Here is a 25,357-nt window from a genome sequence, read left to right on the forward strand (position 1 = left end):
GAGGAATGACCAAATACAATAACTTTATATTAAGTCCATCTCATTATTTACCATTACACATTTTTACCTTTAACAATAAACCTATGCCAGTAGATGTTCTCATATTTGCACCTTGGGGATAAACCCCCTAGAGCCTGGCACAGTTTCAGGATCAAATTGAGGCTCAGTACATGCTTAGGGCATGGAAGAGGAAAGCACCTTTGTTGTGACTGATCACACAGCATCCCAACAGGCTGAGTTAGTTGTAGCTTCTCCTAGTTAATTCTTAGCCCGCACCCAGCTGTTCAAAAGAGACACAGAAGGAGAGGGTCATCATCAGAAAGAAGGATGTTTTCAGTGCCAGGTATGGGTCAGAACTGTCACTAAAGGCCTCCAGGAGGCATTTAAAACCAGGATGTATAGTGAAAATCTTTGGCATTTAGTCTTTGGCACCTCATATGCTATGAATCTTTGTACATGTGAGCACCACTGTTATAATTATGACACTTCTATAGACTGTTGCACTTACCAAATGCTTGTCAACTGATATTATTTGCTCTTTGGAGCAGCAATTCTGAAGGTAGTAAGTATCTCTACTGCATATTAGAGAACCGAGTAACACACGAAAAGTTCAAATGACTCAAGTGGAATCACACGCTAGAGCACAGATTTCCAACCTTTTAGACCTTGGGATACATATTATTTTCTTTGTTATCTTTTCCTCTCTTTACCTCCTCCATGCATACTGTTGCTTCCAAAAGGTGGCTCATATCATTGTGCTTTTTAAGATGAATTTATTTGCAAGATGTCCATTGAGATAGCAGGTAATACCCTGAGCCTAAAACTCACCACAGTTTTTAAGAACAGGCATTAGACCTTATAACACCTGTCTGCCCTAACCTCTTCATCACTGCCTCTTTTAACAAGCTACCATCACAGACAATCCTTTCTCAATGAATGAAAATATATTTCCATAACTGTATTCAAGTACTCCATTTTCCTGTCAGAAAAGTAATTGTGGCTGACTGATAAACCAGTTTGAAAAATCAAATTTAAATGAGCCAATTTTAAATTTATAAGAGTCTCATTTAACATGCAGTTAATTTTATGCCTATAATAAAAAGAACCCTCCAGTCTTCCTGTGGAATTAAATAGGCTGGTAAGGAAATGCTGTGCCTCATAGAAATGAAATAAAATAATTCTTGAACACTGTCATCCTTTTGGTTGCATAATATTTTATACAATACATTCTATTTCAGGGAAGTATTAATTTTACTGAAATTAAATATTTTTTTTCTTCTAAGTAATCATAGGAATGTGACCTAATGGTTAGCACTGAGACATAGATTATTGGTTTCATATTTTTTTTAAGCTCTCACTCTCTCCTTTATATTGCCTCTTAAATCTTTACAGTTTCTAGTATTTTTATTTCTTCTCAAAAGAATGAGGAATAATAGAAATGTTAGGGCTCCGATATATTTAATGTTCTTCAAACTTCGTTCCAGTTGGTAAAATACTGAGTGAAGCCTTCATTTGCCAACCCTTTTATTCTTATTAAAACCCATGTGTAGGGAGTTCCTATTGTAGCTCAGTGGTAACAAACCCGACTAGTATCCATGAGGATGAGGGTTGGATCCCTGGCCTCGATCAGTGGGTTAAGGATCTGGCATTTCTGTGAGCTGTGGCATAGGCCAGCAGCTGCGTCTCCAATTCAGCCCCTAGCCTGGAAACTTCCATATGCCAAGGGTGCAGTCCTGAAAAAAATAGAGAAAACAAACAAACAAACAAACAAAAGCATGTACATAGAAATGGAGTTGTCGGAGTTCCCGTCGTGGTGCAGTGGTTAACGAATCCGACTAGGAACCATGAGGTTGCGGGTTCGGTCCCTGCCCTTGCTCAGTGGGTTAACGATCCGGCGTTGCTGTGAGCTGTGGTGTAGGTTGCAGACGCGGCTCAGATCCCGCGCTGCTGTGGCTCTGGTGTAGGTCGGTGGCTACAGCTCCGGTTAGACCCCTAGCCTGGGAACCTCCATATGCCGCAGAAGCGGCCCAAAGAAATAGCAAAAAGACCAAAAAAAGAAATGGGGTTGTCGGTCATCTATTTAAGATTTACATCATTTTAAGGTCTTTGATGTGCAATAAATATATCTCCATCCCACTACAAACCCATTGGGTAATTCAAAATATGACTTTAATTTGCATTTTTTAAGAAGAAAGAAGCTAAATTCTTAGGCTGCATTTTATTCTAAACTTTGCTCTTAGTTATAGCCACACAGGAGCCACTGTGAAAGGTCATTACTAAGTGTGGATTTCCAGTGGGGCAGGAGCACTAATACCATTCTAAGGCTTTTCTTTGTTGGGGACAGAGTCAGCCTTCTGTAAGAGTACCCATTGTGGTTAAGCGGTAATGAAGCTGACTAGTATAGATGAGGAGGACTAGGGTTTGTTCCCTGGCCTCACTCAGTGGGTTAAGGATCCGGTGTTGCCATGAGCCGTGAAATAGGCCAGCAGCTGCAGCTCTGATTCGACCCCTAGCCTGGGAACTTCCATATGCCGAGGATGCGGCCCTACCAAAAAAAAAAGTCAGACTTCTATATATTTTTGAAGTGTCCTAGGAGCCAATGAAGACATCATTCTATTTAACATCTTTTATAAACCAGTCCAATGCTTTTTCAAAAAAAAAAAAAAAAAAAGTAAATTTTTGGAGGAAACCAAGCTTCAATTGTTTCTAATTGTGCTCATGTTTTTAAGGTTTTCCTGCTTCTCTTCCCAGGATTGAAGGGCTCCCTCCAGAGGCTGCAGCTTGAGTATGTGGATGTAGTTTTTGCAAATCGACCAGACAGTAACACCCCCATGGAAGGTGAGTGAGGAAATTTAAAGGTTATTGATTCTAGCTTGATGACTTTTTCCACTCACAGTAGGAAATGAAATATATTCAGACTGATTTGATTGAATGTGAAAAACAAAAACCTTTCCAGTCGATGTTTTTCAGCCTCAATATTTACCTGCAAAGGCAGTGCTCTACATCTTGTATCTCCATTAATTTTTAAGCCCTTGCAATGGGCTTAGTGGCTCCTGCCATTACAGTGCTCACTTTCTCCAGGTTCGTTTCACTTCTGTGATTTCATCAACTAAAACAATAAAAATAATTGGAAGGGGAGTTTATAACCCAGCCATCATTTTGGAGTGAGTTCTCTGTGGGTCTTCCTACTTTGTAATGACTCTTGGTCTGATTAGTTTTCAATCTGTGGTTAGAAGTGCTTAGTGCTACCATGAGCTTTACAGGAATGACTACTTCAAAGTGAGACTCTTCCTTGCAGTTTGGTTTTTGATTCTCAAGGAGTTGCTACATTTTATCCTCTTTCTGTTAAAACTGTTTGAAGACTATTTAAGCATCTCCCTGTGGAAGTTTTCAGAATATTCCTAAAATGAGATTTTCTTCAATTTGCATTTATTAGGATGATTGAGAAAGAGGATAGTTTGGGAGGACAAATTTAAAAGGATGTTTTAGCTAATTGAGACATATCATATGGATTATCATATACCTGAGGTGAATGGAACAAAGATATTTTGGAAAAGGGAAAAAATAATGTTCTGGTTATTTGAGTTTACTATATAACATGGATTTACACACTTTAAAAAAAATTAGAATATTTGACGTAAAATTATGCTAAAGTAAATTTAGTTTTAATAATTCAAAAGGAATTTCAGAATTTTGTAGTAAATCTGGTTCTGTAAAGGTTTGTGCTTGCTGGAGGGTTATAAAAGTTATGAATGATTGAAGCACATATAAATGTTTCAGTAGGTTGCATTTCTAAAAAAAAAAGTTATGGAAACTATTTTCCTTGCCATTTAATGTCTTTCTCAATTGCAGAAAAGTGTTTAAAATACATATTTATATATCTAATTTTCTCCTAGAATTTTCTGCTCTCTTGATTTGAGTAAATGGGGAGTCTTTATAAAGTAGTACCAGTATTGGAAATTTGTAATAAAAATTACCCATAGAAATGACAGAAAATGCATATTTTTATCAAAGCAAAGAATAGGTGTTTGATAAAGCAATTCGTAAATATTTTATTAGTGCTACAAGTGCTAGAATTCCTGTCATGGCTCAGTGGAAATGAATCTGGCTAGCATCCATGAGGACAAAGGTGTGATCCCTGGCTTTGCTCAGTGGGTTAAGCATCTGGTGTGGAGGTGAGCTGTGGTGTAGCTCAAAGATGCAGCTTGGATCTGGCATCTGGCATTGCTGTGGCTGTGGAGTAGCCCATCAGCTGCAGCTCCGTTTGGACCCCTGGCCTGGGAACTTACCTAAAAAGACAAAAGACAAAAAAAAAAAAAAAAAAAAAAAAAGAAGAAGAAGAAGAAGTGCTTATTGCAAGGATAATATGATGTCACACTATTCTTAATGCCACAAATGCCACATTAAAATTGAGCTGAAGCTATTACGTGAGCACAGTTGTCAAGTAAAATGCCATTTAGTGGTGGCTGTGAAAGACAGAAATTGCTTCCTATTTTAAGTGCCTAGTGACTATTTTCCTCTTTGGAAAAATGTCCTTTGCAATTATGCTATGTACAGGATAGAAGAACATCTGGGATTTTTCAAGATCTTTTTTTCTTTTTTGGCTCATTTTGCCCATTCTACAACATTAATCTGAGGAATGTAATGTAGAAGTCTCTGAAACAGAAAACATTATAATTTGCATTATATACCTATAGAAGGAGAAAATTCTCCATCAGGAGCCAAACTATGTGATACTGATAAGATAATGGTATCTTTTATATAAACACTGATTATATGTTGACATTTATTAGAAGGGAGCTTCTAAACTTAAAAAAAAAAAAAGATTGCTGCCTAATAGAATGTACTACTGCAGCATTGTCCAGTGTCCACTGGAATTATAGAATATTTACATTTTCCCTGAGTTTCTTACAGAAAATTCTACAAAGCAGAATAGGAAGCTGTTTTATCATGAGTCATTGTCCAACTTTGGAAGCCTAATGAAAGGTGTCAGAGATTTGCCCTTGTTGATAAGGTCGAGGAACATGGCATTTCATAGCTCTGCAGCAGTTAACGACCTTATGCTGAAATGTTGGAATGTAGCCTGCTCTCCTGGACTCCACACCAAAGGGAAATCCACTCCTGACTGGTGCATCAGACTCTGATGCTTAATCCCCTGGAATGACTTAGCAGGGACACACTACAGGCAGTTCCCCACATAGAACTTGTTCCAGATTGAAATAACTTCCTGTGGTGTCTCCCCAGCTTTTCAGAAAGTGTGCATTCTCAAGCAGTATACTCATTTGTCCAAGGTGAGCCAGATGGAAGGGCCAGTTTGGTATTAGTCTCTAGAAACTCATTCTCTACATTTAATCTTTCCTACTTTACTATAACAGAGGAAAACTCTGATCTGGGCAACAGAGAGAAGAAATAGAAAATAAAAAGAAAATAAGAAATAGACAGGGATTGCCAGATGGCCTTGGGTGCATTTTCTCCTCTTTAAAAAAAAAAGTGTCTGAGCTGTGTCTGCATTCCATGTTGTTACTAAGTTTCATTTTTACAGTGATTTTATAAATCATATGTGTGTGTATATGAGTGAAATTTTTTTCATATACAGTGGGACAATGGGGGCTGCCTTAGGAAGGCTATTAGAGTTTCTGAAAACAATATAAAAAAGTAAATTTTACATATAATCAAAATTACCCTTGAAAAGTAATTGTTAGTCAGTGTTACTCTGTAGCCTTTAACTATTCAATTTCTTCTCCAAATGTAATGACACAACCACCACTAGGTACTTGCCCAGACTTTTTTTTTGTAACGGCCTTAATATCATTCACATTCTTTTCTTATTTTAGCAACTAACATTGGCAATTTTAGGCTCAATTCCATCCATTTCTGCCTAATGTAAGTGATGGAACAGTTGTTTCCAAGTGCATATCGCTGAATGTTCATGTATTAAATCTACATATGTTGGCGCTGTTCTATATACATGTACCTTAGCTTTTGTAGATCATTTTTATTGAACTTAACTATTCCCCATAAACTCCATGGATCCATGCCCTAACATGCCCTAACTTATAATTTTTCCAGGCCAGCTATTTTAAACACCAGGGAACTAATGAGAGAGCCCAGCCCAGCTTTCTAAGACTCATTTTAAACAACTCTAATTTAAATTTATTAAAATGCCAACCCCATTCATTTGATTCACACTGTGAAAGGATGTTAATTGGAACATTTCTAGAATAAACCAACATGAGTTTCATCCAGTTTCTACATATCAGATGGCAAACAATTGAGCCAGAAAAAGATTAGCAGTTTGTCTTCATAATATATTGACATCATGTATCAAATTAGTTGTTGCCTTCCTTTCTTCCTTAGAGAGCCCATGGACAAAAAGTGAGTCCTCTCAAGAATGACTATAAATTTCAAAAGTGCAGTCATTTGAGAAAGGGGTGAGACACTTCATTTGCAATCTGCAACCCTGTGGACTGCAATTAGACATTTTACAGCTTTGGGAAGATGTTGCTGAAGACAGAGGGGAACTTGTGTGTTTTTTCCTCTGTCCTTCTTGTTTATTTTTTATGGTTCACCTAGTAGTAAGTCATTTTTCTTTCACAGCATCTGCCATGCCATCTGTCTCTGCTATGATATCTGGCATTGATGGCATATTTTCCAATCCCAGAAAAAAAAAAAAAATCAGCCCTATGTCCCATTTCGTCTTTCTTATGCTGCTGTGTTCTTCCCAGCAGATTCACTGACAGTTCCTTGGGCTCCATAGTGCTCATATTCTTAAGTCTCTCACGTTCATAAATCCCCAAAGTATATTTCAAAATCATCTCTCTAACTTACTAGGCAAGAGAAAGTTTTCATTCCAACATGAATAATGCTGGACAAAGATAGACCCAGAGCATTTGTGTGTTTGAGAACCTGCATTAGGAGGTTTTTGGTATGGTTTTCTGTCATTCTCAAATGCCAGCCTAATTTCTCCATCTATATTCTCCTTATTGCTCCAGGAAGGAAGTGATTGAGCATGACCGTGGGCAGGAAAGGAGGCTATAAACCATGTACCACTTGTGAAAAACAGAAAAAGGAGGGGACTCAGTTGATACAGCATTTTTTTTTTTTTTTGTCTTTTTTTTTTTTTAAGGGCCGCTCCTGCGGCATATGAAGGTTCCCAGCCTAGGGGTCTAATCGGAGCTGTAGCCACAGGCCTATGCCAGAGCCACAGCAACTCGGGATCCGAGCCGTGCCTGCAACCTACACCACAGCTCACAGCAACACCCGGTCCCCAACCCACTGAGCAAGGCCAGGGATTGAACCCGCAACCTCACGGTTCCTAGTCAGATTCGTTAACCACTGCACCACGATGGGAACTCCTATATAGCATTTTTAAAAAGAAAAGAAGAAAGGCCACTAAATTCATTGATCTGAAAATTTGATTTTTCTAATTAAATTACATTTTCATTAAATTTTAATTTAAAAAAACACTTGGAATTGAGCCTTCTAACCTTTATTTATTTAGGATTTTTTGCTAAAGTCAGTTAATCTCACAAACTTCCTGGGTCATTAGATATTATTTCCAACCTAATTGTGGTTCACTTTATTTACTTTGCTTTCCTGCTAATAGGTCAATACAGACATAAAACAAACCAGATGTCTTATTTCAAATAAGAGAGACAAGATTAAAGTTAGCTTCACTTAATTCATATAACATCATCATGTCAAATAACCCATTCCATAAAAATTTACTTCTTTTAAGCCATCTTTTTTAGTGTCACCTTATGCCAGCAGGAATCCATGGATATTCAGGAATTTAGGACATTCGGTGACAGCTCAAGAAAGACCAGAGGGTGGCAAACTTTGCAGTATCCCAAGTTTTCTCTACTTTTTAAATAACACTGGGTTTAGATATTTAGCATCCAAAGTAAAGTTTTCAGAACAAAAATTCAATGACCACCCCAAACCTAGAAATACTAACCACAATGAATCAAAGAACTATTTAAAAAGTTTTTCATACTAAGTCTTTGAAATATATTATGTACTTTACACTTACAGCATATCTTAATTTGGGCCAGCCACGTTTCAAATGTTCAATAACTGGGGTTCCCATTGTGGCGCAGCAGATGCGAATCTGACTAGGAACCATGAGGTTGCCTGCGAGTTTGATCCTGGCCTCGATCGGTGGATTAAGAATCTGGTGTTACTATGAGCTCTGGTGTAGGTCGCAGACGCGACTCGGATCCTGCATTGCTGTGGCTGAGGTGGAGTCTGGAAGCTGTAGCTCTGATTTGACTCCTAGCCTGGGAACCTCCATATGCCTTGGGTATAGCCCTAAAAAGCAATAAATAAATAAATAAAACAAATGCTCAGTAACAACATGGGGCCGGTAGCTACTATATTTGACCACACATGTCCATAAACTCTAGTTCCATTCTAGCAGAGCACAGATACACAGTGGGTGCTCAATAAATATTTATTGGATGGATAGATGGATGGATGAATGGACAGATGAATGACTGAATGAATGAGTGAGCAAGTTGTTTGAACCATTGAATGAATGAATTTCTAAAGTTAAATAGACCCGGATTCATGTTTATCTACTTGAAAATCTATTTTGGTTTCCTAACACCTGTAAACATCCTGGTACCTGAACTGGTTCAGCATATTTCAGGGTGATGTTAAGAAGGATAATTTGCTGGCAAACAGCCCCAGGACACTCTTTCATCCCATTTCATTTCATCTGCCTTAATGGCAGTATCCAGATGCCAGATGTCTCTTTAGAAAGCTGATTGATACCTAAATGAACAGAAATAAATGGAGGGATGATTCTTTGGCAGTTCATTTGCCCCTGAGGATTACTGTATCAAATTAAAATTATCTAATTCATTTCATTTATGACCTTGGCCATGATGCTTGGAGGGCCTCTGGTGTCTACCAGATTAATTTAACCTCCTGGCTCGAAAGGCTGGAACAGCTGAGTTTTTAAGAAATTAATTTGGAGAAAATGATTTTCATATCCAAGAAGATGAACCGAACCCTCTACCAAGCCCATGGCCAAAAAAAAAAAAAAAAAAATTGCTCCAATTTTACTAAATCAGTTTTATTTCCATCTTAATTATGAATTTACCAGAAGTTTTACTGCTGCTTTAGACTTATTCAGCTGATATATATTTTATCCTTGTAGAACATCCAGTGAAGTCATAAAAAAAGAAAGTAATTAATTAATTTCAACTGTTCTAAGAATAACATTGGGAGATTGTTGACTTCATTTCCTGGTCTTTCAGTCTCTAGTGTGGTTTTTTTTATCTTTATTTTTTGTCCTTTTTTTTTTTTTAAGGCTGAACTTGAGGCTCATGGAGGTTCCCAGGCTAGGGGTCCAATCAGAGCTGTAGCTGCTGGCCTACGCCACAGCCACAGCCACAGCCACAGCAATGCCAGATCTGAGCTGTGTCTGCGACCTACACCACAGCTCGCGGCAACACCAGATCCTTAACCCACTGAGCGAGGCCAGGCATTGAACCTGCGCCCTCATGGATTCATTTCTTCTGAGCCACGATGGGAACTCCTCTGGTGTGGTTTTATAGAAAAATCTTGTTTCTGTTCATTGTGAGCCTCCTCCTCTTTAGGGCAATATTTCAGCAAAGTCAACTCGGAGGGCATTAGATAGACACAACTTCAAATCCTGGCTTTGCTACATGCCTATTGGACTGTATACCTAGGGCAAGTTACTATCCTGAGGCTCAGTCTGCTCACCTGAAAATGGATATAAAACTGACTTCTAGAAGCAGGAGTTAACAGTATGGGTACAACACCTCACTCACAACAGGGGAAAGAAACATTAAGTCCCATTTCTAGAATGTCCTGTTTAATGCACATACATATGAAATCCCCTTTCTCTGGATCTCTTCTCAGAGGTAAGCATAGGAAATGTCTAAGACCCTAAAATTATAATATGATGAAAATCAAATGAAAGTGACCAAGATGCAGGGTCAACCAACCAATGTCTATGTTAAGCCTGTGTAGAAATCAGGGTACAGAGTTGGCAATGGAATTTTCTGCTAGCCTCCCCAGCCTTTTTTTTTTTTTTTTTTTGCCATACCTACAGCATATGGAAGTTCCTGAACCAGGGACTGAATCCAAGGCGCAGCTGTGACCAGCACCACAGCTGTAGCAATGCCAGATCCTTAACCCACTGTGCCACAGTGAGAACTTCTTCTAGCCCATTTATTTTTCCTCCTTGGAATTTTCTGAAATCCTCCATTCCCTTTAAAATTACATAATTATAGATTTTCTAGGATTAATTTATTCAATTGAGAGGTGATCTCAAGCTTATGAATTTATTTTCAAAAGTGTATTTAGAAAAAACTAATAGGATTCATTCGTTCATTCAATTGATATTCATTGAATATCTACTATATGTCAAGCACTTTTCTAGGCACTGGGAGTTGCAGAAATTAATAAATGCTTAGAATGGTGCCTAGTACATAGTAATTATGCAAAAAATTAGAGCTATTATTTTTTGTTGTTATTGTTAACATAGTCCTGCAGTAAATTTGTCATAAGGAAAAGATCTTAATAGTAGTCCACAATCAGGTAATCCTAGAAGTCCTAAAACAGAAAGTCTCATGTAACAAATTAAAATGTATGAATCGGAGTTCCCGTTGTGGCTCAGTGGAAACAAATCCAACTAGGAACCATGAAGTTGCGGGTTGGATCCCTGGCCTCGCTCAGTGGGTTAAGGATCTGGCATTGCCATGAGCTGCAGTGTAGGTTGAAGACACGGCTCGGATCTGGCGTTACTGTGGCTGTGGTGTAGACTAGCAGCTGTAGCTCTGATTAGACCCCTAGCCTGGGAACCTCCATATGCTGTGAGCATGGCCCTAAAGAGACAAAAATGACAATAAAAATAAAAATGTATGAATCACATGGTGTATTAAATCAAGTCAAAAGCATACTGAAATGCAAGGAGGATGGGATAGGGGTAATTTAAACAATTAGGATAGATTACAAGCAGGTAGAGGGACCCAAGTACCTGAATATTGGGGCATACACTGTTCGTATGACCTGTTCTCTCTCTCTGCCACTTTGGCATTCCCAGTGGTGATGTGGTTATATAGTCAGGGTTGAGGTTTGAACAAAGAAGCTTGGCAGACAGAAGATGCCTAGATCAAATAGCACACCTCTATTGGAAAGACTTGGGGACAGTTCCACCTGGCCATTAACTGTAGCTCCCCAGTTAGCCTGATGTGCAGCTGTGGACTCTGTATTTCTTGCACAGAGGATTTTTGATGCCAGAAATGGGGTCATCAGTCGGTGGCTGGTTTAAGACCTCATTTGAGTCCTCATATGGTTCATGTATATTTAGTGTATTTTGAATGTTTCATGTTTTGCGTTGTAGACATGTGAATGCATTGTGAATACCATCCTTCCCTCTTAGTGCTTAGCACACACATTTTCTGCTTTGTGGCTACCAGGACTCAGAGCTTAGTAATCCACTTAGTCTTACCATGTACATTCTGTGAATTCTACCTATCTCACAAGCTACTTGTTTCTCTACCCAGTTTCACTTCTCCTCCTTATTCATTTTTCTTACATTCTTGAACAGAACTGAATAATCTTCAGTAACACAGCAAAAGCATATTACAGATTTCACCACCCTTAGTTGTTGACAATGCTGTGTCAGATGTGCAGTCAATTTCTGGGGCCATTGGAAAAATTTCTGGAGTTAACAGAGGCTCCCAGAGTTTTGAACATGATTCATCTTGACATGCATCCATCAGGAACAGAGCCCTGATTAACAAACGATTGTTTCCCAACTAGATTCCATAGAGAGAACAGGCATTTTATAAAAACTACCTCTACTAGAACATACCGAGAAGTTAAGACTGCCAAGGTGCAGAAAATATGTGACAAGCTGGCTTTAAAGAAAACTATATTCCCAGCAATAACTTGTAATAGTTTGGTGCTGTATTTTGTGCTTACTTTGGAAATCAAAGATTCCCAACCTCATTTCATAAACTCCTGGTTGGAGGGGAGGATCCTGCTTATATTCTGTGCAATTCACCTACTTCGTCTACTCTCTTTCCCTTTTTTCCCTTTCTTCACCTCTCAGTCAGCAGTGAAAGCAGAAGGAATTCAACTGCCATTAACGAGTAAGATACAAGAAGAAGCAATGTGGGCCACATGGCTAAGGGCCTATTGAACCTCCTCACACATTTGTGGCCCTCACCAAGCTCAGAAAGGATGGTTTTTTTGTTATTTTTTTTCCTTCAGTTGTTTTTAGTTGAGAAAAAAAGAAAGAGAAAGAACGGAGACAGTTTCTGCTCACCACAGCTGCCAGGTGGAAACAGAGCTGCTTAGCATTCTGAGGCTGTGGGTTTGTGACTCATGTGTGCTTCCTTCTGTTGTAAGGTGTTACCTCCCTGAAAGATAGCTGGAGTTGTGACAAGATTTACCTCCATATTGTGAGGGGAGGTGGACTCAGTCTCAGGGGAATTCATCTCTATAAGCTCCTTACTGTGTTGCAGCTGATCTGCAATGACTTGAGTGTAGGGCTCAGAGACTAACATTATCTAGTTCTTCAGCCCAGGCAGGTGGGGGTGTGGGTTTTAGCTGCCTGTCACAGCAACATCTCACTCAGGATATACTAAGCATGCAGATTCAATGGGGGTGAGCAGAGCCACCTTTGTCATTGCTAATCTGGGATTCCCAGACAGTGGGGATAAACAGAAACACTTAAGATTCTCTCTTACTTTCTGTTAAAAAGAAAATAATGAGAGAGTCAATGTCTTTGTTAAAGCCTTCCTGGGTGTTTCATATGTGTAGTGGGAAAATATGAGGTCTACAATCAGGGGACAAGGGTGCTAGTCTTAGGTGTATGTGTTTGCTTGAGTTGCTCAGAGATTTTGCTGCTCAGTTTTTCATTTGGAAAATAGGAAGAGTGAAAATATGACCTTGTCTAGTTATTTCCAAGATTGTTGTGATAATACCATGAGATAATACAAATGGAAATATTTTATAAATTGTAATGTCCTATACAAATATTATGAGATCATTATTGTCACATATGTTTATACTTCTAGGAAAATATATATATATTGTCTTAGTACGATGTCATTATTAAAGTTTCAACCAGGCAGCAAGACACAAATGAAACAAAATTTCAAAGAGAGATGTCAAATCTCCATTGATATACTTGCAAAGGAAAAGGGCAGGGGTTGGCTCCATATCTCTTTGTTCCCCCCACCCCCACCAATGTTTCATTTTGAGAAATTAAAAACCTACAGAAATGTTGAAAAAATAAACAGCCAACACCCTTTACCTGGATTTACCAAATTGTACTATATGCTATATTTTGCCTCTATTTTTCCCTCTCTTACTTTCTCACATTGTGATGTTTCACCCATAAGTACTTTCTTTTTTTTTTTTTTTCTTTTTCTTTTTCTTTATCTTTTTGTCTTTTTACCATTTCTTGGGCCGCTCCCGTGGCATATGGAGATTCCCAGGGTAGGGGTCGAATCAGAGCTGTAGCCGCCGGCCTGCGCCAGAGCCACAGCAATGCAGGATCCAAGCCGTGTCTGTGACCTATACCACAGCTCCCGGCAATGCCGGATCCCTAACCCACTGAGCAAGACCAGGGATTGAACCCGCAACCTCATGGTTCCTAGTCGGATTCGTTAACCACTGAGCCATGACGGGAACTCCCATAAATACTTTCTTTATCTCCCGAGACTGGACATTCTTCGACACAAGCATAACACATCATCACATTCAAGGACTTTAATACACTACCATTATCTACACAAGCCATACTCAAATTTCTTAAAATGTCCTTTATAGGATTTTGATGTTGTTGTTATTGTTGTTTGAGAGGGAGGTGAGTCTATGATTTAATTAAGAATCCCATTTAGTTGTCATGACTTTTTAACCTCTTTTAGTCTAAGGCATTTCCTCCACCTTTCTTTTCTTTTTTTTTTTTTTTTTTTTTTTTTTTTTTTTGTTAATGAAATTGACATTTGTTTAAAAATCCAAGCCAGTTGTTTTGGAGAATGTCTCTCAGCTTGGATTTATCGGATTGTTTTTTCATGATTAGATTAAGCTCAAACATCTTTGGCAAGAAGATGACACAGGTATTGTTGGCTCCTTCTCAGTGTGTCTCTTCGAGGGCCCAGGAGGGCCATTGTGTCCCATTATTGGTCATGTTAAAGTTGATCACTCGGGTAAGATGATGTGTCAGTTTCCCACCATGACTACTCTGTGACTTGGTAATGAGTAAATAAGTTGGGGTGTGATTCTTTGAGACCGCATGAATAGCCTCGTCCCTTACAACTTGGTTTTGACATCCCCTGTGGATCCCTGCCTGCAGTAGTTATTACAATGGGGGAAATTACAGTTCCCCTCCCCATTTATGAATGGGCATTCTGCTGTAAACCAAGCTTTCCCTCTCAGTTCTATGCCTCTAGAGCCTGCTCAGCTTGCTTAAAGAATGTAATGATTGAAAGAGAGGAGGACAGAAGATCTAGAGATAAGGGCATATCTGGAGGAAACTATGCTGTGAGCGCCTTCCCGCTTGAGCAGGGCAGGGAGCTGCCCCTTCATTTCAGCCCTGGTTGATGGTGGAGAGCTGCCTGATCCCCGTGGTTGGGGAGCAGACCTGACTCGTATCTGGGAAATCTAGAGATGGAGAAGGGGGCTGGATCTCTACTCTAGTGGTACAGCCAGAAGAGTATACCCTCCCTGGGAGTAACCAGGAGGGCAACTGCAAATGTTTCCTATGTGGAGTCATGTAGGGTCTGTCCTCTAGGAGGACAGCCTCCTGGGGCATGGGAACTGGAGCTGGACAGCCAGAGCTAGTAGAAGAAGGGCTCAGGGGAGAAGCAGAAAGTAGAGGAATAGAGAAGCCACCATGCTCCCTCTCACTACTCCCTGCTGCAGGCATTTATTTCAGCAGGTCCCAGCTAGGAAAGGGAATGGAATTTGAGTTTGGACATTTGACTGAGATCTTTAGAGGCTGTGTTTATGATCTAAAAAGATATCAGGACTCTCTATTACCCAAGAATGGGCAGCAAAGCTGAGGGACCAGTCTGAGTTTTCATCAGTGCCAAGTTTTCATTGTTCTCACTGAATGTAAAGGGCCAGTGGGAGAGAAAAAATAAATTTGGGTTGTAATTACATTATCATGAGTCATGCTCATCCACATGCTAGTTATATATGTTTAACTATATAATTTTAAATTGATATGCTTAAATTACACAGGGGAAAAAAATTAACTCTTCCATTAGTTTCAAAGAACAAATGTGTTTGCTTTATAAGAAAATGCCATTATGTCCAATATGATTGGAAATTTAGGAAAGCCTTATATGCTAAAGATTCAGGTCTCCACAGGTTACAAAATAGGCCCTTGCCACCTGTATAAAATGTATAGAGACACCCCTTGTACCCTACAAACCCCCCCCCAGGCATCTAAGGATTTTTGAAAATGCCACTTCTATTTTGAGGAGTAATTGCCAATGTTAAAATACTAGAAAAGATTACAAGCCACAAGACGTCAACCTTTGCAGTTTGAACTTCATACATCCTTTCTAAAGGCATCTTTATGTTATGTTTTGTTTTACATTCTTGTTGTTGTTGTTTTAGGCCACACCCATTGCATATGGAAGTTCCCAGGCCAGGGGTGAAGTTGGAGCTGTAGCTGCCAGCCTATACCACAGTCACAGCAATGCCAGATCCGAGCCACATTTGCAACCTATACCATAGCTCATGGCAAGGCCGGATCCTTAAGCCACTGAGTGCGGTCAGGGATTGAACCCATGTCCTCTTGGATATTAGCTTCGTTACTCCTGAGCCACGATGGGAACTCCTGTTTTGAATTCTGAAAGATGACCAGTGTGACTAGTTTCAGTGAAGGCAGTCATACCAAATTATAACTAAATGAGATATTTACAGATCCTTTTCTGAAACTCTAGTAGAGTCAACCCAGAATTTACTTATACAATAAAATCCATTTTTGTGATCATTGTTTTTAAAGCACCAGTGGATGGAGGGAATGGATAGAGGGAAGCAGTAGAAAGAAAAAGAAAGTTTAATATTATCAATATTCTCCTTTACTTGGAGGAGAAATGAGAATGCATTATTAGCATGGAAACTGGAAGTATGTTTAGCGATGAAACCCAATTATCCCTAGAAATGGGTGCTTTTATCTAAAAAGACAAGAGAAAAAAACAAAATGATGTAAGAATTCATGCAAAACCTAACAGAAAGCAATAAAGGGAGATACTGGGACCAAAAGAAAAAAAAAAAAGAAAAGAAAAGAAAAATTGTGAAAGGGAAAGAGGATGAGATTTCATTTCTCCCATCCATTTCCCCTACTCCCTTCTCAAAAACATTACAAATCTTGCAAGCGCCTTTCTCAAAACACCTACAGAATGCATTTTAAATGATATCTCACAACACTCGGGTTGGCCCAGAGAAGACCAGGTTAGAGTAAAATTACTCAGATCTACAACTTGCCTCATTCATGTATTCATATTGAACTAATATTTTTGAGTGCCTGCTAGACACTAGGCATTGTTCTTGATGCATGGGTTAGAAATAGGAATCAAATAGACAAAAATCCCCATTCTTGTGGGACACATTTGTTCTAGCAGGAGAGATAGGAAATAAATGGTAAAACAATTAAAAAATTAAAATTATGTAGACTATTAGGAGGTGATAATTGTGGAGTTCCCGTTTTGGCTCAGCGATTAATGAACCCGACTAGTATCCATGAGGATTCAGTTTCAAGTCCTGGCCTCGCTCCTTGGGTTAAGGATCTGGCATTGCCGTGAGCTGTGGTGTAGGCTGGCAGCTGTAGCTCCGATTCAACCCCTAGCCTGGGAACTTCCATATGCCACAGTGCAGCCCTAAAAGACAAAAGACAGGGGGAAAAAAAAGTGATAATTATTATGGAAAAAAGACACAGTAGAAAAGGGTGATGAGAATAGGAATGGGAAGGCTGGGAGTTGGGGGTGATCACGGAGAAGGTAAAGACTTGAAAGAGTAAAGTGAGTAACTGGGAGGGAGATAAGGGTGGTATTTCTGGCTGGAGAAACAGTGCAGAGGCCCTGGCGTGGAGGCAGCCTACTGTTTGGAACATCAAGGACACCAATTTGGCTGTAGAGAGCAAGGAGAAAAGAGAGTTGAGGCAGATGTGTTTAGCAAGATTACAGGACCCAGGTCTTTTGGGGCCCTCTGAATTTTGGACAAAGAAATGATATGCTTTGACTTACATTTCTAAAGAATCCCTTTGGCCTGGAATTAGAATAAATTACAAATGGGCTGGAGTTCCCATTGAGGCTCAGTGATAACAAACCCAACTAATATCCATGAGGATGCAGGTTTGACCCCTGGCCTCGATCAGTGGATTAAGGATCCTGTGTTGCTGTGAGCTCTGGTGTAAGTCACAGATGTGGCTCAGATCCTGCATTGCTGTGGCTATGGTGTAGGCCAGCAGCTGGAGCTCTGATGGGACCCCTAGCCTGGGAACCTCCATATGCTGTAGGTATGGCCCTTAAAAGACATACACAAAAAAAGAATAAATTACAAAGGGGAAAATGTAAGGGCAGAGAGACATGTTAAGAAATAATTGTAATTGAGTTCCCTTTGGCACAGTGGGTTAAGGATCCAGTGTTGTTATTGCAGGGGTGTAGGTTTAATCCCTGGTCTGGGATTTTTCCATGCTGTGGATGAGGAAAGAAAGAAAGAGAGAGAGAGGAAGGAAGGAAGGAAGGAAGGAAGGAAGGAAGGAAGGAAGGAAGGAAAGAAAAGAAAGAAAGAAAGAAAGAAAGAAAGAAAGAAAGAAAGAAAGAAAGAAAGAAAGAAAGAAAGAAAGAAAAAAAGAAAAAGACAGGAAGGAAGGAGGAAGGGAGGGAAGGAGGAAGGAGGGAAGGAAGAGAAGAAAGGAAGGAAGGAAAGAAAGGAAAGAAAGAAAGGGAAAGAAAGAAAGAGAAAGGAAGGCAGGCAGGAAGGAAATAATTATAGCAACCTAGGTGAGAGATGATCATAGCTTAGATGTGGAAGTGTTAAAAGTGGTCTGCTTTGAAGAAATAGTATTGTAGAGCCAGAAGTTCCTGATAGATTAGATGTGGGTGTGACAGAAAGAACAGTGAAGAATGATGCCAAGGTTTTTGAACTTCTGAGCCAACAGAAGAATGGAGCTGCCATCAACTGCTATAGGGAATACCATAGGTGGAGCTGGTTTCTGGGGGGAAGATGGAGGCCTGGGTTTCGTCATCTTGAGCTTGAGGTGTTCATGAGACATCCAAGTGGAACTGTTGGGTAGGCAACAGGCTCTGGTCTGAGGAGTACCAGGCACAAAGGGAGGTAAAGTGAGGCTGAAAACAAAGAATTATGAAGTTTGAGACCCCCAGATCTCTCCTCTCATTTACCTCCTGGTCACTAGCAGCCAAGTTACACTTTCCCCAGGCAGGAAATAATAAAATATTTCTTGGGAGGAAATGAACTATCTCAGGAAAAAAACTAACAGATCTTGACATTGTTGTGGAAGAAAATCCCAGTGGGGAAAAGTGGCAAGTGCCCTAATTGCTCCCACAGTGCCGAACGCCATCCAAGCACACTTTTAGTGCTTTACTCTTAAATGTGAACAGAAATCTAAGAATCACCTGACATTCAAATAAAGCCATGGATATATAAAAAAAAGAGGTCAAGTAAATAGAAGAAAAATAAAACAGTGTAAGAAATGATGTTAATATATTTGGTGAGGGACAAGAAGATATTGCATCAATGAAAGAAGAACAGGATGAGAGAGCAGGAACAACATAAAACTAGAAAAAAATCTTAGCCATTAAAAATATAATGGCTAAAATTTTTTAAGTCAATAAAGATGTTGGATATTAAAGTTGAGGAAATATTCCAGAAAGAAGGGCGAGATGGACAATAGGAGTGAAAAGATAAGAAAATTAAGGTTCTGTCCAGGAATTCCAACATTTATACATCCAAAAGATTTCTAGAGAGAGAACAAATAAAATGGAGGAGAGTTGGTTATCAAAAAAAACAAGAAATTTTTCAGGTTTAAAAAAGTCTCCAGATCAAAAGTGCCCACCAAGTTCCCAGGACAATAAATGAATAAAGATCCACACAAAGTAACATTATAATGAAATTTCACAACTGAAAAGATAAGGAAAAGTTGGAGTTCCCATCGTGGCTCAGTGGTTAACGAACCCGACTAGTAACCTTGAGGTTGCGGGTTTGATCCCTGGCCTCGCTCAGTGGGTTAAGGATTCGGTGTTGCTGAGAGCTGTGGTGTAGGTTGCAGATGCGGCTCAGATCTGACATTGCTGTGGCTGTGGCATAGGCCAGCAGCTACAACTCCGATTCAACCCCTAGCCTGGGAACCTCCATATGCCATGGGTGCAGCCCTAAAAAGACAAAAGACCAAAAAAAAAAAAAAGAGAGAGATAAGGAAAAGCATCCTAAAATATTCCAAAGACTTAATAGAGTATACACATGAAGGATCCTGAATAGGGAGTGCCCAGGTGTTCTCAACAGCAAAACCTTAGAACCAGAAGACCATGGAACAAGCCTTCAAAATTTTAAGCAAAAAGATAATGGGAGTTCTCATCGTGGCTCAGTGGTTAATGAATCTGACTAGGAACCATGAGGTTGTGGGTTCGATCCCTGGCCTTGCTCAGGGGATTAAGGATCCGGCATTGCCATGAGCTGTGATGTAGGTTGCAGACGCGGCTTGGATCCCGTGTTGCTGTGGCTCTGGCGTAGGCCAGTGGCTACAGCTCTGATTGGACCCCTAGCCTGGGAATCTCCATATGCTGCGGGAGCAGCCCAAGAAATGGCAATAAGACAAAATATATATATATTTTATACATATAAAGTAAGACAAAATATATATATTTTTATATATATAAAGTAAGTTTTGTTTATGTTTAAAATATGGGAATTTATGAAGTAAATTAATTTTATCTGGATGGTTTTATGTCATAGAACCTGTGAAATATGTTAAGAACAAATAGCAGAAATGTGTAAATGTGCATTTTTTAATTGTAACTGAAGTGTTTATACTCATTTCCTGATGTCTGTCTTTCACATACTTGGTTGGAAGTAACATTGAATATATATGATGGGCAAACTACCAGCCAAGGGTGAGGAAATAATAGCATTTTGACTTTCCTATCTCCTAAACACAATTCCTCAGAAGCTACTGGAAAATGCACTCCATATAGGAATGGAGGATGAGAGGATAAAGCCACAAAGAGGAAGCCATGTATCCAGTTACATTAAAGGGGAGAAAGGAATTTTCAGGATGACATAGAAAGAGGTGCAGAATAGCAGCTGTGCAACAGGCACAGAGAACACCAACCTAGATTTTGGCAGGAGGATGGGGGCCCTAGATGGGATGTTGTCGGGGGGAAAAAAAGGAATTTTTCACAAGCTTGACAACATGGAAAACTACTGAGAGACATTTGCACAAAGTATGGGAAGCTTTAGTTATAACTCCAAATAAAACTAAGTTAATGAAGCAATTGTCAACTAAAGGAAAATGAAAAGTTACAGAAGGAAATGTAATCATTGTAAGCTGCTCTGCTCAGCAATGGACACTAAGTATGGAGTCATTGAAATGAACACCTAGGGGGTTCCCATTGTGGTTGAGTGGGTTAAGAACCTGACTAGTATCCATGAGTATGGGGGTTCAATCCCTGGCCTCACTCAATGGGTTAAGGATCTGGTATTGCTGCAAGTTGTGGCCTAGGTCACAGACAAGGCCCAGATTCCATGTTGCCAGGGCTGTGGTGTAGGCCGGCAGCTGCAGCTCTGATTAGACCCCTAGTCTGGGAACTTCCATAGGCCATAGGTGCAGCCCTTAAAAAGTAAAAGCACAGAATATGGATTTAAGCCTAAACTGAAATGTGAATATACTGGGAAGATAGTGAGGATAGACGTGTATGGAGCTAAAACTCTTACCTTCACAGGATGTCAATGGATAATGTCTAAAAAAGCTGGGCCAAGAGAGCGATGCATATATATTACTGAGAAATGTAGAGGTTAATATCAAAATGAGCAGCTACATCTGTTGTAAGCAGTTACCTCTGGGATGCAGGCTGAGTCAAAAGACTGCTGCTTTTGTTTGTTTTTGTTTTTGTTTTTGTTACAAGCCCCTTAGCATGGACTCTTTAAACACTATGTCTGTGTTACTTTGGCAAACTAAAGATTAAGACAGCAACCACACACATACACACAAATGAGATAAAACGTCAGTGATATTGAGTTGCCAGTATTAAATCTGATATCATGGCTCTCCAGGTCAAAGCCCAGTCCTGAGGGGTTAGAAATAAACAACTAATGCTAGTTTTCCTACCCTAGATTCCATATTCAGAAGCCAATCCATTTCTTACCACATCCCTCCAAAAACGTGCCAGCACCAGAGACCCACCCACCATTTCCTAAACAGGCTGTGCTGAGTCACACCCCTTCCCTCAGTGGCTCTGAAGCAGGCTGTGCCAGATAGCCCATTGCAAGATGAGAAGAAAGCATAATTTCCATTTATTTTATATTTTATCCTTAAAGTTTCTATTTACTATATATATTTTATTTTTTTATCTTCAAACTATCCACTGGTAATTTCAGACACTAAAAAGTAGCAAAAATAGTACAAAAGATTCCTATATACCCCTCACCCAGATTCCCCAAGTGTTAGCATCTTACATAACTATTCATAAAAATCTAGAAATTAACATTGATACAGTAATATTGTATAGTCTATAGGTCTTCATATTTCTCCAGTCAGTCCCACTAATATCCTTTTCTGGTCCAAATCCAATTCAAAATGATATGTTGCAGTTTGTCATGATGTTTCTTTGGTTTCCTTTAAGCTAGATCACTTCCTCACTCTTACTTGGTCTTTCATAATTTTGATACTTCAGAAAACCCTTAGCCAGTTATTTTGAAGAATGTCCCTCAGTTGAAGTTTTTCAGATGTGTGCTAGTGATTAAATTCAGGGTAGGCATTTTTGGCAAGAATTCCACAGAAATGATGTATGTCCTTTTCAGAGTATCTTATCAGGAGCTGCATGCCCTTTTTCCCATTACTGATGATGTTAACTTTGATCTCTTGATTAAGGTGACACCTACCAGGTTTCTCCATTGTAAAGTTTCTGTGTTTTCCTTTAGTCTACATCGTGGGTCTGGGTGTGTGTGTGTGTGTGTGTGTTTAGGGGAGACATATTGAAACAAATATCTTGTATCACACTTTTGCCTACTTAATTGTAGCTCTCGTCAATGATACTTGCTTGAAACTAGTACTGTGATGTTTGCCAGATGGTGATTTTGTATTTCCATCATATATCCTACATTTTTTTAGTTGGTGTTCTACTGTAAGGAAGAGGTTTTCCTTCTCCCTCATTTGTTTATTCAATTATGGAATAATTTTATTCAGTTATTTATATCATTATGAACTCATGGATTCTGATTTTATTCTATTATTTGTGGTTTATTACTATCATTTATTTTGTTGGTACAGTTATCCCCAACACTGCCATTTTAAACACCTTTGACACATCTGTCTACACCACAGCCACAGCAACATGGGATCCAAGCCTCGTCTGTGACCTACACCATGTCTCCATCTTTCTTTTTTTTTTTTTTCAGGACTTCTTTTCTTCCAGGCGCAAGCTCACCTGTGCTTTCCTCAGCCCTATAACCAGCCATTTCTCTAAGGAACCCTGGTTCCCTTTAATGGAAAATAGTAGTATATTGAAGCCAAAATCTGGGTGCCATTATATATTTTTATAACATATTGGCATGGTAGTACAGGTACTTATTTTATATATTAACCAATATATCTTTTTTTAAATCGAGAAGCATAATATATATTTCTGGAAAGCATGGCTCTTTGTTCAGAAAAGTAGGGCTTGTTGTTCCCTTAGCCATGGAAATCATGGTGGGATTAACAGCTCTCCCTTTCACCTGTACAACACAATGTCTCTTCCTCTGTTTAGCACTTAGGTTTTCCTCCTTAAGTCATCAAATGATTGTAGTTCACTCAGTTGCCTATGTCTGTCGTTCAACTTCCTCTGTTGAGAGAGGTTCATGTGTAAAAATTATAAGGCAGTGAAGGCCAGGCAAGAAAGAAAGACTACCTGCAGTGTTGCCGTGTCCCAGAAAAGCACCAGGTGGTCACACACACACGGGACAGCTGCCCATACAAAGTGTGTGCTCTTGGGAAACAGAAAAAGTTTCCTGTGGTTCCCAAAGGACCTCTGTGGTTAGCATTTCATTCCTTTAACGTAACTGTGATGCTCTATCAGGGTTTCTGAGTCCACCTTACTAGATACAAGTCTGTCATCTCTAATTTGCTGAAGTGTTCTCTGTGGTTAAAAGCCAATGAGAATCAGGCTGCTTGCTTTCAAATCCCAGCTCTGACACTTACTAGCCGCGTAACCTCAAGTAATTTATTCCCCTCTGTGGTGTGTCAGTTTCCTCATGAGCAAAACAAGAATAACAGTAAACCTGTGCTATCAGATTGTTGTGAGGATTAAATGAGTTAATTTACAAAAAACATTTAGAACAAGGCCAAGTACATTATACATGCTAAATTAGTATAAACTTTTTATTAATGCTCTATAAGACATATATATGTGTCTTTTTAGGGCTGTACCTGTGGCATATGGAAGTTCCCAGGTTAGGTTTTGAATTGGAGCTGTAGCTACCAGTCTACACCACAGCCACAGCAACATGGGATCCAAGCCTCGTCTGTGACCTACACCACAACTCATAGCAATGCCAGATCCTTAACCCACTGAGCGAGACCAGGGATTGAACTCACATCCTCATGGATACTAGTCAGGTTCATTACCACTGAACCACAGTGGGAACTCCAGAAGACCCTTGTATTTATGTTAGGGAGACTTATAAAAATGTGACATGGAAACATACAGAAGTTCAGGGCATTACAGATAAGGTCAAACTAGGGTTCTGTGTCTAATTAAAGACTAGTCCCCAAGAGGGACAATTAATTCCACCTTTTTAGTCACTGACCCCCTCTTTGCCTCCCAGCCAGGCATGTGTTTCCCCTGAAGCACAGGAAGTGTGCTGTGTGTGGATAAGGTGGGTGAGTGAGGAGGGTTGGACAAGCCACAGAGAAAAATGAGAACTTTTCCTTCCTTGGCAGCTTTACTCAAAGATTTGTAAAGAAAGTGTAGTCATGGCCGAGTGGTTAAGGTGATGGACTAGAAAGATTTGTAAAGAAAAATATTATCGTTTTAAAGCAAATACCTTATTATGGTGTAGAATAGAAATTTGCATTATTTCTATGCTAAAGCCAAAGCCATCTAATAACGTTTATTTTTATGGCCACTTTAGTGGCTCATGTGATTAAAATGTTAAAGACGCACCATCTTATCATCAAACACCTTGATAAATCATTCCTCAGAAGAAAATTCTAATGGAGAAAATAAGGGGTAAGAGCCACCTTTGGGTGGGGGAATGGAGAAGAACCTCAGAAATGGGACAGAAAGGGAGTTCCCTTTGTGGCTCAACAGATTAAGGACCTGACATAGTATCATTAAGGATGCTATTCAGTCCCTGGCTTCACTCAGTGGGTTAAGGATCTGGCATTGCCACAAGCTGCCATGTGGATCATAAATGTAGCTCGGATCCCACATTGCTATGGCTGTGGTGTAGGCCTGCAGCTGCAGCTCTGATTCACCCCCTAGCCTGGGAACTTCTGTATGCCTCAGGTGTAGCTCTAAAAAGAAAAAAAAAGAAAAAAGAAATGGGAAAGAAAAGCCCAAAGAGATTAAGGTAAGAGTTCTAGATATGGGTGGAGGGATGCCCTGGGGGTTTGGGATGGAAATGCTATAAAATTTGGTTGTGATGATCATTTTACAACTATAAATGTAGTAAAATTCATTGAGTAATTAAAAAAAAAAGAGTTCTAGGAGTTCCCGTTGTGGCTCAGTGGTTAACGAATCTGACTAGGAACCATGAGGTTTCGGGTTCCATCCCTGACCTTGCCCAGTGGGTTAAGGATCTGGCGTTGCCGTGAGCTGTGGTGTAGTTTGCAGACGTGGCTCAGATTCTGCGTTGCTGTGGCTGTGGTATAGGCCAGAAGTGAGACCCCTGGCCTGGGAACCTCCATATGCTACAGGTGCGGCCCTAGAAAAGACATACATACATACATACATACATACATACCTAAGAGTTCTATATACAAGCAGACAAATATGGAACAGTGAAATAGTTACAAGGAAAAGAACATGGGCATTCTTGGGGACAGGCCAGCCTCCTCTGCAGTGGCTCTGACAGTGAATGTTGCCAAACCACTGCCAGTCCTGCCTTACACAGAGAGGGGCAGGTGCCTGTTTTAAAA

At 39.7% G+C, this 25,357-nt stretch overlaps 1 protein-coding gene across 5 annotated transcripts in view; it reads left to right on the forward strand.

The window, feature by feature from the left end:
• Positions 1 to 25,357, forward strand: part of KCNAB1 (potassium voltage-gated channel, shaker-related subfamily, beta member 1) — a 393,270-nt gene that overhangs the window by 330,915 nt on the left and 36,998 nt on the right. For all 5 annotated transcript variants that reach the window (XM_021068178.1, XM_021068181.1, NM_001105294.1 and 2 more), the window contains 1 exon segment: positions 2,752 to 2,838. In XM_021068178.1, coding sequence (XP_020923837.1) covers positions 2,752 to 2,838 — 87 coding nt within the window.

Source organism: Sus scrofa, chromosome 13, assembly GCF_000003025.6.
Source record: "Sus scrofa isolate TJ Tabasco breed Duroc chromosome 13, Sscrofa11.1, whole genome shotgun sequence".
NCBI lineage: Eukaryota > Metazoa > Chordata > Mammalia > Artiodactyla > Suidae > Sus > Sus scrofa.